General features: G+C 39.2%; 1 protein-coding gene across 6 annotated transcripts in view; it reads left to right on the forward strand.

Moving 5' to 3' along the window:
- The window catches only part of AGTPBP1 (ATP/GTP binding carboxypeptidase 1), a 180,809-nt gene that overhangs the window by 81,899 nt on the left and 78,904 nt on the right, over nt 1–20,006 (forward strand). For all 6 annotated transcript variants that reach the window (XM_058672392.1, XM_058672394.1, XM_058672396.1 and 3 more), the window contains 4 exons: nt 2,066–2,103; nt 5,150–5,358; nt 6,835–7,012; nt 15,446–15,543. In XM_058672392.1, coding sequence (XP_058528375.1) covers nt 2,066–2,103; nt 5,150–5,358; nt 6,835–7,012; nt 15,446–15,543 — 523 coding nt within the window. The remainder of the gene's footprint in view (nt 1–2,065; nt 2,104–5,149; nt 5,359–6,834; nt 7,013–15,445; nt 15,544–20,006) is intronic.

Here is a 20,006-nt window from a genome sequence, read left to right on the forward strand (position 1 = left end):
GCATCAGCAGGGAGCTTGAACTTGAACCAGGGCTTGGAGGCTCAGATAGGGGATGCTCACCTTATAGGAGGAGGCTTACCACTGGAAGCCACACCAGTCCATCTTACAGGAAGACTGAAATTTGTTAGTTTCTCATTTCCTTTGTCAGTGAGAGAAACTCCCTTGTCATTGAGGTGTGTGTGTGTGTGTGAAAGAGAGAGAGAGACTGAGACTGCTAAAATCTGTAGTTTCCTTGCCAGAAAATTGTTTTAAGAATTAAACTAGAGAACACATAAATCAATCACCTTCATGGGAGGGTCTCATTTATTGTCTTAATGAACAATTTTCTTTTCCATTTTAGTTTCACTGAAACTATAGTTTCATTTGAAAGAGCCACTTAGTTTTGTGTTTAATTATGACCAGTTTTGGGCTATCCTTATTCCAGTAGTTTTATAGTTCTACGTTTTATTGCATGGTTGTAAAAGTTTGACAGGTTTCCTACTGATGATTCACTGTGATAAAAACTGAGTAGATTGTTTCTTAATCTTCATTTGCTTTTAACTCAGCATTGCCAATGCTTCATATTGTTTAGAATAAGTTATAGGATTCAGTTGGTAATATTTTTGAAAGCCATGTACCTGTCTTTTATTTTGTAAATGTTCTTATGAACCAACCTAAGCTTAGTTGTGAAGAAGTTATGCTTGCTGAGGTAGAGGAATCCACCATGGGGGGAGGGTTTGGGGAGGGGTGGGGGGAATCCCAGTGCCTATAAAACTGTGTCACATAATGCAATGTAATCAATAATAATAATAAAAAACCAAGAAGTTATGTTTGCTGGAAGTTTTGAGTGCTTACTTGCCCTGAGCTTGGTCCTTGCTTATTGTTACAGGTTTTGCTGTGAACCAGTGTTCGTCTCAACCATTGTTGCGCTGATTACCTTTTAAGTGTTTCTAGTCATGCTACCTGTCCTTTACCACCAGTGTATGCAACTTTTACTTTATTGCCTGATTTTTGGTTTTAATTTCTTGAGCTAGTTTTCCCCCCACCCCCACAGAAATGCTTGTTTTATTTCATTTTGTAAATTGCAAAATTATCTGTGGGAAAGAGAAGTTTGTATTCTGATTCTTATACCCATGGAGAACTTGCTGCTGTGGGCATGTAGTAGGCATTCAACAAATGCTGCTGAGCCAGATACTTAATTTTGGTGACATACATATTTTTACTATAAATTAATCATAGTTGATATCTTACTAAGAGTTAACATACACATTTTAATGCAGCTTACTTATAGTTGTTGAATGTAAGGTATGTAGCCTTACATTTTTAAAGTTACTGAAACCAAGTATTATTTTATTTAGTAACTCACTTTAAAAAATAACTTAAATACAGATCCTTCACAGTGATATTAGATGTGCTTTATAATTGGTTAATATTAGCTAGTCTATTTCACTGTATGTTAAGTGAATACTTACATTCCAATAAAGTACAAGCTTCTTAAATATTTTTGGCTATTTGTACTGTAGGAGACAGTAGTGTTTGTGATATATTAGTCTCATTATGCTCTGTAGTGTCTTGTGGCTGAAAATTGTCAAGTGTTCATGCTTTTCTCTTTTAAAACTTGGAAATTCTAAAGCATCTTAAATTGGTTATTATTACCTAAAATATGAGGAATAGAAGAGAAAGTCAGATAAAAAACAACTTATGAGAAGTAAAAGTTTTGAACCTAATTTATGCTAAAACTTGTTTTAATTTTTTTGCTAATCAGGACCTACTGATAGTATGGTTCTTTTGTGAAATCTCTCAGGGTCAGATATAGATATGGTAATTTTTCCATTTATCCAACTTCTGATACACATTCATTTTTTTGCCTCCTTATGTTTTTAATGCTATTTCTATTTTTTTCCTTGTGTCCAATTTCACATTGAAGGGAGAAATGTATACAGAGAAACAACATGATCAATTGATGCTAACAAGAATAAATTTTGGAATAGATAATGAGATAATTATCTGAAAAGATTGTGTGGATTTCCTATTGTAGATTAATTTTACTAGTGTTGTTGTTGTTTGTGTTTTCTCATATTGACAGGGTTGCTTTAGACACTCTTGCTGCATTGCTAAAATCAAGTAAGTTTTTAAATACTAGCAATACTAGATATTTTTCTGGGCATTCTATTTATTCTATTAAAGAAACTGGAAATGTAGTTTTAGTTTACAGTAATAAAGCTGGTTCCTGATAGCCTAATGTCAACGTTGATTTTTGCATTCTAGTGCAGTTGATAGATGTTATAACTCTTGTCATTATTGAGCTGTAATCCATTCAGTGTGTTTATATAATGCAAACATTTATTTCCCAAATCTGCATTAGTATAAACATAAAAGCCAGCTAGTATAGGAAATGATATATATATATATATATATGTATATATATATTTTAAAATGAAGCCAACATGAGGTTGAAAATTCGTGAGAAATAAGTTGAACAGCTACTGTCTATATATAACCCATGATTTTAAGTTAAACCTTATTGTTAGAAATATTGTTTATACCATAACTACATATGTATAAGTTGAAAAAGTAACTGTCAATTTAATCTGATACATTTACAAAATAAATCACTGTTTATCTTCAAAATGAAAGCATGAGTAGATGTGTCTGATATGGGACTTTTTGACAAGAGTTAATTCACATTTGTGTATTTTTCTTTCCAAGATGCTTAATATCACTATTTTAAACACTAATTTTCATTAGTATTCCTTAGAATATATACATAATCAGCATTTTGTTGCATTATGAAAACATGACATTTGGTCTTAAGGATTTATGTTGACGGTTTCCATGCGGTTCTCACTGCCCACAGAAGGGCGACATAATAGGCAGTTCATAGAAAGCTGCTCAAAATGGGACCAACTTGGCTTTTAATTTGAGTTACCCTAGTTTTTAGAATAGTAGCGGATGATTAATTAGTTGAAATCTGATATTTGAGAAAGTAGTGGCTTATTAATTTTTTAAAATTAAAAATTCAAGAATTTAAAAAAAATTAATGGGAGTCACTTTAGGTTTTAGTATTCTGTTCTAGAGTCATCAAGTAGTAATTTTATTCTTGAAATGAAACAAACATATGGTATCCACTTAGATTTTCTATAGAAATTTTTATCTTACTCCCTGCCTTCCTTCAAAAGGTGGTAGCCAGAGATACCTATTGAATGCATCTAGATTGAAAATGAGCTTTGAGAATGACTTACATCAGGGGTGTGCACCCTTTTTCCTGTTGAAGACCATTTGGATATTTGTAACATCATTCCTGCACCATACAAATTATCAAGTTAAAAATTTGTCTGCAGTAGATTCATTGGCAGAAGCAGACCAAATGATTTCTTGAGCCTTACATGGCCTGTGGGCTGGTTGGTCCCCACCCATGCTTTAAATGAGTGTTGCACTAAATAGGATAAAAATTTGATAAAGCAAAATAATGTTTAGCAGCACATCTTGCAGGTTTTTTGTGAACCATGGCTATTTTGGAGGAGTCACAGCTATTAAAAAAAAATATTCCTTCCTTGTTTTGTGTAGGGGAGGACAGACTTGACTTAAAAGGATAGAATGAGGCTACTAATAATTGTGGTAAAGTGCAAAGCAAAGAATAAGAATCCAGAAAATGTTCAGTTGCCATTGCTGGAATATGGATTAGCCAGCATAACCTAGAGATTAACCTAAGATGAATTTAACGTAAAAGAGGGAAGAAGAGACTGGGAGTTTGCTGCCCTGAACACATGCATAAGCATTCTTTTACTGATCTGTTTTCTTATACTCACTACAGATTGCAGGTAGTTCTCTTGTATTTCCTTTAAGATTCACTAAGCACCGTGTTTCAATTATGGCTTGGTTTCTTACTTGATCTTTAATCAAGAATTTTAGTGTTTCTCGTAAATACCAGTTAGAGCTACTGGGAATTCTGGCAGAAGCACGCCAAGTTTGTAGTAGAATGATCACTTTGTCTACAAACTAAGGCTTACCGTAGTCTCACTGGTGTAAACAGAGTATTTATTTACTTAAAATTCATGAAGTGTTTGTGGTCAGAACAATTGGAACTGTTGTAGATAGCCACAGCCTTAGAAAACTTCATTCTTAGATACAATAGAGACTTTAATGATTTCATGTAAGAAAGCCTTCTCCCTGGTAAGTTTCTCCCACAAAGTTCTGAGAGGGAATTACTAAGTTGCTCTCAGTGTTATGTTTTGGTCGTGGGTTAGCAGCTTTGGAATTCTTTCAGGAAACTAAAATCAGTAGAGCGCTGCTGTTGTTTTATTCTTAGTATCAGTGCCAAGACCCAGGGGGACATTCAATAGGTACGTTTGAGATTAAGAAGAGATTTGTATTCCTTTGACTGGTCAACCTCAGCTAGGTTGGTATTGCACTTTATCCTGTGCTGCTTGTAATTAGTCCCCAAAGTAGTACTGGATGACACAGTGATTTGGTGCAGGGCTAGGATAGGGGTCCCTTGCTGCTGTGTTTTGGTTAGTAATTATAAATGTAAATACTTTAAAATAATAAAATTAGGTCAATTCCAATAAAACTGACCATTTACGAAAAAGTGTCAAGTTTTCAATATATTGAACATCTTAATGAGAAAGCACTATTTTCTGATCACGTAAGGCTCTTTACCTTTTATTTAATAAATGAGTGTATAATTTAGCATTGTGATATCATGGATATTTATATGGTAATTAAGGGATAATTACAACAGTCAGTTTTCGTGAAAGCTCAAAATTTGCAGCAAGGGGGTGCAAGTCAATGAAGTTAATGGGAACACATGCTTGTAATTGAAGTTAGGAAATCAGTAGTGGCTTTTAACAAGATTGTATTCACAGCCAGCAAGCTAAAGACTGGTTTATTAAAATGTAGCCCTAATTTTAATAGAGAGATTTTTGGTATTTGTATATCACAAAGCAATTTAGGGGCTGGTTTTGGGAAAATGTTCTAGAAATGGTCTTCTTTTTCTTTTTCTTTTTTCTTTTTTTTTGAAGAAAAAATACTTAAATTTGTGATTGCCATTTTTTTTGAAATAAATAAATGTAAGAATTCATCATGTTGAAGTTATGTTTGTAATTTGATTTCTTCCACTGCTTCTCTTGATATTTAAAAGATGTTGTTTCTCAATTTTCTTTTGTTAAAGAAACAAATGCCAGGAGAGCTGTAGACAGAGGATATGTGCAAGTGCTTTTAACAATTTATGTAGATTGGCACCGCCATGACAGTCGGCATAGAAACATGCTCGTCCGAAAAGGAATTTTACAGAGCTTAAAAAGTGTTACAAACATCAAGTTGGGAAGAAAAGCATTTATTGATGCCAATGGGATGAAAATTTTGTATAATACTTCACAAGTGAGTTGTTTTCTTCCTACTATTTTGGATGCCTTTATTACATGATTTGACTTTTCAGAAAACTGAATGTGTGCTGAATACCCATAAACAAAATGTAATGAATATATTTAAAAAATCTTACCACCAAATATCAAATAATTTCTCATGTGTGACCTCAGATTGAGCGGGAAAATTGCAGTGTGTGATTTTTTTTCCCCTTGCAAATATCAAAGGAAGGTGTATAAGTCATCCACTGGGTTGGAAAGGATTCCAGGTAGCTACGTTTGCTAGACTTGGGTGCCGACATTGTCAGGTGCTTGGGTATCCATCGTAGCTGCTGAGGCAGTTGTGTTGTCCTGTGACTTCTCTGTGTCTCTTCTCCAGGACACAGCATGTCTTCAATAGAAAATGTTCAGTAATGAAGCCTGGAACTGGGAATGTTAAGTCTGCTGGTTTGCCCCAAGAATAATCAGTGTTGATTGAATATGAATCTCTTTCTAGTGTGTGCAACTCTTTCTAACATATGTAGGAGAGTTTCAACTTTGGGGAACACAACTTTGCAATACAACTTGTGTTTCTTAGAAGGCTGTTGTTACCAGAAAGAAGTTTGTCATTTAAAAAATATTAGGATCTTGGGTGTCCCTCTTGGCAATCAGGTGATCTTAACACATGAGAAACATTTCTTTCTACATGACGGTAGTTAAAGATATCTTTACACATATTTTATGTTTACTTTTATCTTTTTTTTTTCTAGATGAACCATATGCACTTTTTTTTTTTTTTACTGTTTCTAGTGTATTCAGTGATGGGTAGATGAGTTTGAGGAAGAATTAAGTGACTTTATGCTAATTAACGTTTCTGAGCTTAATTGCTTCATTTTAAAGAACAGTTAAGATGTGGAAAGAAATATTGAAATTTATAGTGTATTAAAGTGCCATCTAAATGTCAGTTGGCAAAGTAATACTACTTTTGTATAACATAGTCTCAAATCCCCTATGTGTGAAGCTTCTCAAGATGAGAGCCCAGGGCAGCAAATCCAGCTTTTAAAGCTGAGACGTTCAGGCTCTCCTCCACACTGAAAAGCCAACTTAAGAGGTGTGCCATGATATGAGAGCTCATACAATTCTGAGATAGACTGTCAAACAAACCTTTTTTGTTTTTTATAAATTTAACATATTTTGTACTTAGTCTTTCCCTTCTTCCCCTGAATTTATTTATTATTATTATTTTTTAATTTCATGCTTAGACCTCTGCTTAGTGCTTGGTTAAATGGGTAAGGACAAATCCTACTAAATTTGCCACATTGTCGTCCAACCTAAAAATATATACTTCTGAATAGCAAAGCTGCTTTATAATGACTCCATATTGCTGTATTGGTGTTCACGATCATTTGTCTCTAGAAAATTATTAATATATTTCTTAACGCAAAATTGGCTTCAGTTATTCACCAACAACCTTTTGTCTTATTTGTTTGTTTATTCTTTTCTTAACCAACAGGAATGTTTGGCGGTCAGGACTCTTGATCCTCTTGTCAACACCTCCAGTCTGATCATGAGAAAGTGCTTCCCCAAAAACCGCCTGCCACTGCCAACCATTAAAAGCTCTTTCCATTTCCAGTTGCCAGTTATTCCTGTGACTGGCCCGGTGGCCCAGCTGTACAGTTTGCCCCCTGAAGGTAGGAGCACTGACGTGGATTAGTTGTTGGAAATGTATGATTCTGTTGCTGGGCTTCTGTTTTGTTTCCAAGTCCTCCAGTGGAAAAAGACTAACGAGCATGATAAACTTTCACATTTTAGTTTAGTTAGTAGATATTTCTGTAAATGTTAAGAACTTGAAATTTAGTAATTAAGTGAAATGTTATGGGAGGAGTTACATACATGTAAATGTGAACTTTGAAAAAAGTTGACCATCATATAGGAACATCATTTGATAGTTTATATAGGTTTTCATAGAGTGTTAAAGTTAATCATGTAGGGGTTTGCATGTCGCTTTTTAGTGAACTTTTTCCCCCCAAGTTGTAAGAACCTAATCAACCAAATTGTTATGAAAATAGGAAATTACCGGAAGTAGCCTATTTGTGTGTATGTGTGTGTGTTTAGTACTTGTGTGTATGCAGTAAAGGAAGAGTTTGATGAGATCTAGGAACATGGGAAAGAGTCAGAAGTCCAGGCTATTAATAGAGTTCTTATAGTTTTTTCTTATCCGGTAACCATGATTTTTAAAGCAGTTGAAAGTCTTTTATAAATAAAACACTTGTTTAAAATAAATGGTAGAATTCTCAGATGTTTCAGTTTTACTATCCCTAATATAAGTTTGTTAATGGTAAATATCAATGCACACTCTCATGATTTCATTTAAAATAATTGTTTAGTTGACACAAAAATACCAAATTGTATTATTTAGAAATCATTTTAAAGACGTTTGAAAGTGTGACATTAAGTTAGGGACTTAGGAGTCAGAAAGCTAAGTGAAATGGTGGTCTGACTCCTTCTTCTGGTTGCATATGAAATCAGCAATAAATTTTTAAAAAAGGAAAAATTTGTATTAAATTTGAAAACCAGGTAAGAGCGGCATCCTCATGGAACAAACAGATATCAGTATGGTAGATACACAAGTTAAGGGAGACGTCAAATTTCTACTTCTTCGTATATGAAATGCTACGTCCCTGGCTCCATGTTCAAATGCCAGTAGCACATGATCTCCCATATCTCAAGATAAATTTAAGAGTGCAGGGTCTTAAGTGGGTTTTCTAACAGGTAGGCAGTTGGTGACACACCATGATAGACATAACCTATAGTATTCTTTACTCAGTGGCCAGATTGAAGGATAGAATTCACCAAACATGTGATAGATGAAAAAGGTGTTATTTTTCTGCTGATTCCTTTCTGCTGCTTCTCAGACTTGATGAATTGCTGAACTAGAAAAGCCTTTATGATTCACATGTGAGGAAGAATTCAGATATTACCTCTTTCAGCACAGGGGAAATACCCTCATTCTGTTCTCTGTTGCTTTCTCACATCTCAGTCTTTGATATACATATAAAATATGTATTACATATATGTATATTTAATATATCAAAATTCTTATGTTTTACATTCCTCAGCTTGAATATAAATTCCATAAGGACAGACCTGTTTTCCCCACATTTCTGATTCTAGTAGTTTTTCCCCCATCAACAGCACACCAACAAACTGTAGTTCATACCCAGTGAGTGTTCTGCAGTTCGGATGACCTGGAGTTAGTGCCAACCCCACAGGCAAGGAATGCCTCAGTCCTGCAAGACAAATCCCTTTTCTGCTTGGCTGTGAGACTGGTGGTGGAGGGCAGTTTTCATGGTTGGTAGTTTGCTAGAAAGGCTCCCAGAACTCAGGGACATGATTTATGTACATTTACTGTTTTTTGTTTTTGTTTTAAGTAGAGGATGCACTGAGGCACAGCCACATGGAGGAGAGGCATAGGGACATACATGGGTGAACAGGTGTGGGGCTTTCATCGCATTTCCAGGCACAGTATCCTCCTAGCCCTTTCATGGGTCACCAGCCCAGAAACTCTCTGGACTCACTGGAACCAAAGTAAACCGAAGGATTTTAATGATGATCCCTTTCATAAACAATGATCAGATCACTGACAGTGGGTGAGGGGCTCAATCTCCAGTTCCTCTGTCCTCCTCAGATGTTGATTTTTAGCTGCTAGCTTCTATCATGAAGCTATATAGGGAGCCACCACAAGTCACCTCCTTAGAATGGAAGACACCCATATACCCAAGTGATGTGAAGAGAAATTCAGGAACCTGTAACCATGAACCAGGAGCAAAAGTGAACACACATGTATATGGGGAAGGGGACTGTGCTGGGAGAGTGAGCACGCCAACCCACTGGTTCACTTGCTAAGTGTCTCCAACACCTGAGCTGGACTGAGGCTGAAATCAGGAGCCGGGAGCTCAGCCCAGAGCTCTGGGATATGATAGGAGCTCTTGCTGCCTCCCTGCTCTGTATGGAAACTGGAATTGACAGCAAGAGCTGGGAGTTGAATCCAGGCACTCCAGGATGGGATGCTGGCATCTTAATTTTTTGAACCTCTGAGCCAATACCTGCTCCTGAAATATGTATTTAATCTCAGTAAGACTATTATTTCTTCTTTGTTTTCTCTTTAGCATTTCTCTTTAGCATTACATTTCATGGGGTATGTGGTTTAGTGTTTGCTGAATGAATCGAGTTAGCTTGAAGACTTATTCTTTCAAACATTAAATATCAAATATAGTGAAATAGTATCTATGGAGAGTTGAAGAAAAGGGTTTCTGACTTGAGATTTCTGAGCCTTTATTAATTGCCATGATAGATGAAGGTGTTATATTCCTTGGAATGTTAGGGCACATGGTTATACTACCCAAGAGCCCTTCCTGAGGTTATTATGTGAAATACTATTCCAGCCAGTCAAGTGATGAATTAAAGATGTCAAGAATACAGAAGACATGGAATAGTAATTATGTTAAACTTTATTAGCTACATAATACTAAATAGCTGCTGTACCATTATGAAGCATATCAACTAATTCTAAGTGAAAGATAAGATACAGTTACTATAAACAGGGTCTTTTACATAAATAAACTGAAGTTTGCACATGGAAAAGTAACATTTAGATCTGGGATGCTTAGAATGGGGTCATTGAACCACAGGAATCCATGGATGGGTTTCAGAGACTGAACACTTTGAAATCCTGTGTGACATTATTATTATTATTATTATTATTATTTGTTATTAGAAGAACTTGCTGAAGGATAGACGTAAGAAAATTTCAAAGATGCACAAAAATGCTAGAGTGCTAAATACAAAGCAAGAACATGCAAATCCATTTTAGTAACAATAGACATTAGTGAATGAAGTACTCCTGTTAAAAAGGGTAGGAGGACTGGCATTGTGCTGAGTGGGTAGAGCAGTCGCCTGTAAGTGGCTGTTTGAGTCCTGGCTGCTCCGCTTGCAGACCAGTTCCCTGCTGGTGGCCTGGAAAGGGCAGAGGAGGATGGCCTGAGTTCTTAGACCCCTGCATCTGTTTAGGCTGGATCCAGCTTCTCCTGCTGTATGGGCTTTACTTGAGTCCCTGCCACACACTGTGGAGACCGGGATGGAGTTCCTGACTCCTGGTTTGGCCTCTCCTGCCCTGGCTTTTGGAGGCATTTTGGTAGTGACAGCAGTAGGTGAAAGATTTTGTGTGTGTGTGTGTGACTCCCACCTGTGTGATTCTGTCTTTCAAATAATTGTTTCAAAAAAGGTCTCTTAGACTGGGTTGAAAAACACACTCCATCTAGCTAATTTGTACAGGTGACTCTTCAGACAGCAAAATAGAAAGCTTGAATGTAAACGGATGGTGCTGTGTATCTGTCATCTCCAGCCAAAGAGGCAAGGATGACAATATAACTATTTATGACATATAAATCAGCCACAATGTTTAACACAGCAAAGATGATTTTATGTAAGATAAATGATGAGGTGCTAAGAGTATATAAAAAACAAATTAAGCTATAAACATTTGAATAGCAAGGAAAATTGATAGAAATACAGGGATAGTGGCTGATTTTTAATATAACTGAAGTTCTTGGCAAATAAATAGAGGAGATTAAATCAAACTAAGAGAATGCTAAATATTACTCCTAATATATTGGACTATATGAATGAAACGGACAGTGTTTTAGGGCAATATTGGCTAACTAAAATTGACCTAAATAGTAAAAATACATGGCATTGAATGTGCAGTTTTATTTTCTCAGTGAAGACAGCAAAGTGTTAATGATGTCATAGGTTAGTTCTTTCAACTTTCAAGAACTTTTCCTATGCTTTGTTTTCCAGAGCATAGAAAAGAAAGCAGTGTTTGTAAGCTAGGATGATGTTGAAAACAAAACCTGGTAAGAATAACCTGAAGGAACCTAAGATCAATGTCAGTCATCAAAATAGATGCTGAAAATCCTAAAATATTAGCAAATTGACTGCAGCAGTATTTTTTTTTTAATGTATAGGGCATCCTGAACAAATAAGAATGTACTTTTTAGAAAAATAAGTTTGCTTTAACACTAGAATTTAAATAAAATTTATTATCGGTAGGTCGAGATGTTAACCAGGCTGTAGCTTAGTCAGTACCTGCCATAAAGAGGTCACATGAAAGTCCTGTCAATTCCAGATACAGGTGCCTAAGTAGACCAGGAATAGTTTCTGAACAGTCTGAGTATCATCTAACTCGGATCAATAGTGGACATTGCAAGTAATGAAGAAATGTTAGAGGATGATTCATAACCATTTGTACTTCACATAATTTGGAAGTTGTAGCTAATTAGAATCAGTAAGTAAAGGGATAAGAAAAGCTCTTAGCTATTCAAAAGAGGGAGATCAATGTATTAATATCTGTTGAATATATTACTGTCTTCATGGACAATCTAAGTGAATCAGTGATAAAGCATGGCTTACTCAAAATTCATTCAATGAAATGCTAGTTTGAAGAAAATAAAAATTCTGTCTAGCGCCCGCACACTGGCCTAGCAGCTAAAGTCCTCGCCTTGAACGCCCCAGGATCCCATATGGGCACTGGTTTTAATCCCGGCAGCTCCACTTCCCATCCAGCTCCCTGCTTGGGGCCTGGGAAAGCAGTTGAGGACGGCCCAAAGCTTTGGGACCCTGCACCCGCGTGGGAGACCCGGAAGAGGTTCCAGGTTCCCAGCTTCGGATTGGATCGGCGCAGAACCAGCCGTTGCGCTCACTTGGGGAGTGAATCATCGGACGGAAGATCTTTCTCTCTGTCTCTCCTCCTCTCTGTGTATCTGACTTTGTGATAAAAATAAATCTTTAAAAAATTTGTGTTTTGGTGTGTGTGTGCATGCCCATCCTACGGCAATCAGTAAAATATATGTGCACAGTAGCACTAGATAGGCTATTCAATGTAAAGGCAAATAGGTCACATTTACAATCAGGTAAACACTTTTTAAATAACTACAGAAAGTGTTGACTCATTCCCTTTAAAGATCATATCATATATAGTACAGTTTATCCAGCTGGTTTCCTACTGATACTTAGAGGTTTTCCTCTGTTTTCATTTTTTGCTAAACCAAGGACATTTTAAAAATTAATTCAAATTTATGTGTATGTTCTCTGGTCATTTATTATTTTATATTATGATACTCACTGACTGCCACTGGGGTATCTGGTCACTGCAATACTACACTGTTGTTTCTGCTGCTTTCCCCGGTCTGTCAATCTCCAGATGCTCCTCCACCGTCAGCCTGTACTCTTTATTTTCTGGAATATGCTCTCTCTGCTTCACCCTGGCTAATGATTTTCCATCTGTTTATTTGCATCCTTACCCTATTCCACCATCTTGATTCTCATCTGGTTTTCAAAGCCTAATTTTACTAGATATTGGTAATGGCGTGAACCTACATCTTTGGGGTAGCAGAGATGGTCCACAACACATCAGCTTGTATGGTGTTTCAATCCAAAGGAAAATGTCGTATAAAGGAAGATATTTGAAAATTTTGACTAAAAATTATTAAAAATGGTTGTTTTTTTCCTGACTCTGAAATGCAGTTTCCCTTCTCTGCTCCAGGATTCACTTTTCCCTCTTTCTAATAGATTTTTCCAATTTCAGTCTTTTCTTTTTTTCCATGAGACATCCTGTTTCTTCTCTCCGCTTGTCGGCTTTACTCCCGTTAATCCCTAAGTGTCAGTAAGGCATATATGTAAGTAATCCCGGTAATGCAACGTGGCAGTTAATTTTGACTTCTGATTTCCAAAAGGAAACTGCAACAGTTGACCATTGGATCAGTTAGGAGAGACTGAGCTGACGCGGCAGCACAGTCACTCCGACAGCAGCAGTGGTAAGCGTCTCAGTATCACCTACTCTCTGTTTGCCTGGCACTTTGCTATCTCCTTTAATGAGTAGGGGCCTCTGTTTTATAGATGTGGAAACAAGGACAGACCTTTGCAAACTTGCTTGATTAAGGTCTAGGATGTGGGGAGTGAGAATTTAAATTCAGTTATTCTGTCTCCAGAGCCCATCTGCTGCGCTTCCAACCAGAAGGCAGGCACTGCCTGGCTGTAGACCCCTGTTGCTCTAGGTCATCCAGGGAAATAGGTGCTTTGCTTCATTTTCCCTGGGGGTTTCCTGTGTGCATGTGGCAAATGGAGAAGTGAGAGAAAATGTACAAGTTTGTTTTCTTTTTTGATAGTGTGATGGGAATTGCAGTCAGCACTGTACTTCGTTTAACCCCTATCCCAAAACTGGACACGTGTAGACCGTCAGTACTGCAAGGAGGGTTGCAATCAATAAGGGGTTCTGTCCCTAAAAGGAAGGAGAGGAGATCCCAAGCTGGCATGACAACTAATAATTCTTGCCATTGATTCACCCAGGAAATCAAAGTAAAATAAGTAGAGCGTGAAATGGGCAATCTGGAGCTCCCACGCTGCCTTCCTCCCCCGTCTCCTGCACATCCATCGTCTGTTTCCTTTCCCTCTGTAATGTGCACCCTTCCTTCGTTCCTATTACTCCCTTGTCTGTCTAGGCAATTATTACTTTTTCCTCTTTTATTTGTGGTCTGTCTCTCACATCCGCCATAGTGATGTTTGGAAAATGCAAGTAGACTTAAGTCATTCTTCTCTTGAAAATCTCCAGTACTACCACTATTACTTCTTCTTTTTAAAGATTTATTTACTTTATTGCAAAGTCAGATATACAGAGAGGAGGAGAGACAGAGAGAAAGATCTTCCATCTGATGATTCACTCCCCAGCAGGCCGCAACCGAAGCCAGGAGCCAGGAACCTCTTCTGCGTCTCCCACATGGATGCAGGGTTCCAAGGCTTTGGGCTGTCCTTGACTGTTTTCCCAGGCCACAGGCAGGAAGCTTGATGGGAAGTGGAGCTGCTCGGATTAGAACCGGTGCCCACATGGGATCCCAGTGAGTTCAAGCAAGGACTTCAGCCACTAGGTTACCACACCAGGTCCCAATCCTCAGTATTTCTAATTCAGGTTAAAAATTCAAACTCTTTGGCCTACTTATTATGCCTTTCATTTTCATATTCTTAGTTGCCGTTTAGCACTTTGCTTTCCTGAGCATCTTATACATGCCAGACATACTTAGCCTTCCAAAGGTAGCATTTCACTGGCTTCTTTTACCATTATTTCTTCTTAAAAGTCACTCTACTATCATATTCAGATGTGAGGATACAAGGCAGTGTGCATCTCTACTTCCAAAGATGGATTCCCAATGAAACTGTTTACTATATCTTGACAGTAGGATGCTGGACTCTCTGCCATTGTCTGTGCCCGCAATGATGGACATATGACTGTATATGAAGAACTATACTGTAGTATTGATGTAGGGGAACTCAGTAATGGGAGAGGGAATTGGGGAGGGGATAAGGGAAATCCCAGGGCCTATCAAACTGTATCATAAAATGATAATAATAAAAAGAAGTAATATTAACAAAAAGTCACTCTACCTTTGTATTCACATGGAAATCTCTTGTACTTTTTATCAAGATAATGCTCATCTCTCTGGTGAGTGATAGCTTTTCAGTGACATTATCAATGATTGAGGACTTGGCTCGAGCAGTTTGTGGTTAGTGCAGTCCTAGTTTTTGTATGCATTTTGAATTTTAGGCCTTCATTAGTATTTATTTTGTGGATTGCAGTTACTTGTTTACTCCATATATAATTTCTTGAGCTCGCTGTGGTCATATTGAATCATCTTGAAAAATTCACCACACACAGCACAGTGTGTAAACGGCATGGCCGTCACTGAAACAGATGGAAGTTCCAGTGTGGAGGGGATGACATCTGAGCCCTGGAAGTTTATCATAAACAGGAAACAATGTTTCACTCAGTGTAAGATATGATTTTTTTTTAAAACTGCAAACACTAGCATAGGATTTTTTTTGGCAGAATCGAAAGAATTTCCACATGTTGTAATAGGTTTCCAACAGCAAGAACAGCCTCTTCTAATAAGAAATCTCATTTACTTTTTCTTGGGTGATTGAGATAGCTTGTGTGTGTATAACCTTTTTCCTTTGGGTGTGCATGTTGTAGAATGCTTACCTCTGACCTACTTAAAGCGCATTTTGTATTGCAGTGGATGACGTAGTAGATGAAAGTGATGACAACGATGATATTGATATAGAAGCCGAAAACGAAACTGAGAATGAAGATGACCTCGATCAGAATTTTAAGGTTAGTACATTTCTATCATTAGTTAACTTACATGCTTTATATACGGCACTTCTAAAACAAACATTGGGGAAAATACCTGCACACACACAGATTTGCTTCATCTACATCTCTGTAATTTTAATTATGTATGACTGTGGATGGTCAGAGATTAAAAGAGCAAATCGTCTTACCTTAAATCACTGGTCTAAACGGTGGCTTAAACTACCTTGCGTAGGAACCTCAGAAAGTATGAGGGAAGTCCTAAAAAAATGAAGCTTATTTTTTGGTGCCGAAAATTATTGAAATCTGTGCTTCTGAGAGGTCTCCAGATAGTTCATTGAAGTGCATATGATGAATAAACTTGCCTGTGTTTCAGTTTTTATGCATGAAAATCATCTTGTAATCACATTTTCCCCACGAAGTTTTCGAAGCACTCTCTTATTTCTGCTCTCTCTCTGCCAAGAAGGATTTTATTTCACTCCTCTAACTTAGATCTGGAAATCCAAGGAGACTGACGACAACTAACGGAGGAGGTTGGGAGTGTTGTGCCAGCTGATGCCAAAGGGAATTATCTCCTGCCAGAAGCTTTTTGGGGAACAAGGATAGAAGAAAAAGAGTCTGTGCCTGTTGGTGGTTTTGTGAGAATTTGTGTTTGTGTAATGCTTCTTAGCTTTTCAGTGGAGTGGACAAGGAAATGCAAATAAGTATTTATTGATTTGAGAAAAATAAAAATTACTGAGCTGTCACTTAAGATAGTAGGTAAAGAGATGGGTTAGTTTTTAGAAAACTCGTTTTTAGATGGATTAGTCAAGGCCATCTGGGGTCCCTGTGGTTTTGTTTCTGAAGCTGATGTATGTGGAAGAGCCTGCGGGATCCAAGTGAGGAGAGTTTAGATTTTTGTATGAATCAGGTTCTGTAGATAACAGAACCTAAAGCACAGGGAAAACGCAGCTATTTTAATGCTTTGGAAAATAATTGTTTAGAAATGAATGTCAAGTAAGACTTGCCAGATTAATACACCATCTGTCACTTAAAAATACTATATTTTGATATAAACCTTTCTTTTATATTCTGTATGTTTCTAAGACTTTTTGAAAGTATGATTTTGTTTTTTTTTTTTACAACTCAGAGATCTCGTCCTCATTAAGAGTGTCAGTCATTATGATGACTATGTAAATATGGAGAATTTTATCACTGGAAGTTTTATCAGTCGCCCCAATGATGCTGCTTGCAAATTGTGTGAATGCATGAATATGCAAGAGCATGTTGTGAATATATTGTGTACTGTGGTCCTTCACCCCTGAATACATTCAAGTATGTGTCTAAGAATAGGAGACACAGTCATAATACAGTTGTCAATTCCCTAAGTTTACCATGCTATACCGCTTCGGTAATGTGTCATCCATATTCCATTTTGTCAGTTAATCTTGTAATGTCCTTTGTAAGATTTTCTTCCCTTTCCAGAATAGGATCTAGTTTTAGATAGTAACCTTAGTTGTCTTGTCTCCTTATTCTCCTTTAATATGGAACATTTCCATACTTTGTTGTACGATACTGACATGTTTGAAAAAAGTAGTTATTGACTTGTGTGATTTGCTGCTATGTCAGAGCTAACTTTTACTGTCTCTGTTTTACTTTAAAGAAAAAAAATGGGTTATAAGAAAAAAATGGCTTATATTTATTGAACCCTTAATGCTGTGGACTGGTATGAACTCTTTACATTAACTTTTTTGTAGTATTATATTTTTGATGATGTTTACATAATTAAAAGGGATGCATGCCCATGTGGAGCATTGATTAGGGTGGGGAGGGTTGAGGAAAATGGGTGAGACAGCTACCTCCAATCCTTTTTTTTTTCTTCCTGCATCTGGAGAAAATGTGGAGAGAAGGGGAGAGGGCTGCTCCCAGCAGCTCAACCACTTTAACCACCTGGTGTTATTGCAGGATCCCCAATGTGGAGCATGTTCTGAGGGTGCTGCTTAAATGGTTTCAGTACTTCAGAGATGCTGTTGATTTTGTGACTGACTTATGGGAAGGAACACTTTCCAGGTGGTTCTATGTTCTGACCTGACAGACTTGTCCTCAGTCCTAGCATGTACTAGCCAATGCTGTGGTACAGTCTGAGCAGCCTGCACCTACCCTGGCTCATGCTTATACCAGCAGAATGGTTGCTTAGCCCAGCCCGGCTGTCCCCCCCCCCCCCCCCCCCGCTTACCCAGCTCACATGCAGGCCAACAGGTATTGTAGTTCCACCCACCCTGGTCTGCCCCCACAACTCCCCTGCTGGGCTTGCCCCCCATGCTGGGTTTTACCTGTGTTGGTGGGAGCTGCAGCCCAGACTGACATGGCTTGCCTCACCTCGGCATTGACCATCTGGTGCTGCAGCCTGGCTTGGTCTGGTCTGCCCCTGGTTCCAGCTCATGCTGGTGGGTGCTACAGCCTAACCCAACCTGAGGCCCCTAGTGCCAGCCCTCAGTGTGAACTGGCTGGTGTTGTGTCCTTTCCTGCACCCTGTCCTGGTTCTCACATCTGCCAGTGGGTGTTAGAACTAGCTCATCCTGGCCTTCCCTAAGACATATCCCACTCATATGCCAACAGGTACTGTAACTTGGCCTTTTCTGGGCTGCTACCTGCCTTGATTCTTGTGCTCACCTGTAGGGACTATGTCCTAACAGAGGAATTCCCCAAGTTACTCTGTCAGGTCACCTCCCAGTCTCAGATCTTGCACACACCAGTGGGTTCTTGGCCCAACCTAACTGGGTTCACCTCCTGTCCTGGAAGATACAGCAGCCTTGCCTGACATGCCCACAACTGTCTCAGCTCTTACCATTGGGTGCTCTAGCCCAGCCCTGCCTTGTCTAGCCCCAGACCCAGATCCTGCATGGTTCAGCAGGTGCCGAGACTCAGACCAGCCTGTGCTACACTCACTCTGTCTCTTGTGAGTACCAGTGGGTCCTGGTGCCAATTGGCACACCTCAAATCCAGTCCACACCCATGCCAAGGGATACTGTAGCCTTATCCAGCCCAGATCACCACCCTCATTTTGAATCTTGTGCTCACCAGTAGGAACCACAAATCCAGTTGAGGCATCCCCTTAGCTCCCCATCCAGGCATGTTCCTATCCACAAACCTTGTGTGTGCCAGTGATTGCTTCAGCCCAGTCCAGCATAATCCATTGCCTGGCATGGCCTTTCCCATCAGGTGCTGCAGCCTTTCCCTGCCAGCCTGCTCCATTTCTGTCTTTAATGCAGACTGGTAGGTGTGATAGCTTAGCCCAGCATGGCCTATACCTCATCCTGGCTCCTGTGCATGCCAGTGTGCTATGGTTTAGCTAGGCCTGCCTGGTCTGCCCTCTCAAAACCAACCCACACACCTGCTGACAAGTGAAGCAGCCCAGTTTGGCCTGACCAGCACTGAGCCTTGACTCACATCCTCACCAACAGGAGCTATGACCCACCAGGGGAGTTCCCCAAGTCCCCCCACCAGGCCCACTCCCAGACCGCGATCCCACGTATGCCAGCACGTGTTAGATCCTTACCTGGCAGTCTGTCCCCCGGACCGCCCCCCACAATGTTGGCCTTAGTGTGTGCTGGTGGATGTTGTGACTCAGTCTATCCCACCCACACCCACTTGGATGCACCTGTGAGTGCTACAACCTGAACCATCCCTGGTTGTTCCCAACTCCAATGCCTATGAGTGATGGTGAGTTCCATAGTCATATGTAGCTCAGCCCATCACCACTCCCAGCCCTTGAGCAAACCAGCTGGTGTGGCAGTCCCACAAGTGTGAATGCATAAATCTTCCATAGTTCTCTCTTGAGCTGGTTAGTGTCATGGCCCAGCCTAACATGGTCCACCCTCTGCCCTGACACTTACTGGTGGGTGCTGTGGTTGAGCCCTGCCAGGCAGGCCTCCTGCCATAGCTTTCATGTGCTTCCAGTAGGCAATGATGATACCAACAATACCAACTGAGGTCTCCCACATGGTTTGGTATACTGGTTTGGCCTCAAAAGTTCCTCTGGTTTCTCTCCTCTAAACCACTTGGGTCTGGTTGGTGGAAGTCCCCCAGAAATTACTCCTCACCTGTCATGCTCTCCCTCAGCAGTCCTCCCTCCCACACATCACCAGACCTGCTTCTTTGAGCAATCCACAGCCCTACCCCTATGCCTGTGAGCATGCAGAGCTTCAAGCCTGGCCCTCTGGTAATGTGCCATGGCAGCCTGGGGCCCTGCATGCCAACTCAGGCCCGTGCATGCTTGCTCATGGGTCCCCAGACCCTGTCTGCTGCCGTGCCGGTGTCTGCCTCCCATATATCTTAGAAAAAAAAAAAAGAATAGGCAACTATGCTAGCACACTGGTATTGTTAGCACAAATTTGGCATTAACCTGGCTCAGGATGCCTGCCAGCTTTAAGCGCTTTCCCCTCGTCAGTGTAACATTTGCTTAGGTGCAATGCAACCTAGGCAGATACCTGCCGCTGGGTATA

Source organism: Ochotona princeps, chromosome 14 (assembly GCF_030435755.1).
Source record: "Ochotona princeps isolate mOchPri1 chromosome 14, mOchPri1.hap1, whole genome shotgun sequence".
NCBI lineage: Eukaryota > Metazoa > Chordata > Mammalia > Lagomorpha > Ochotonidae > Ochotona > Ochotona princeps.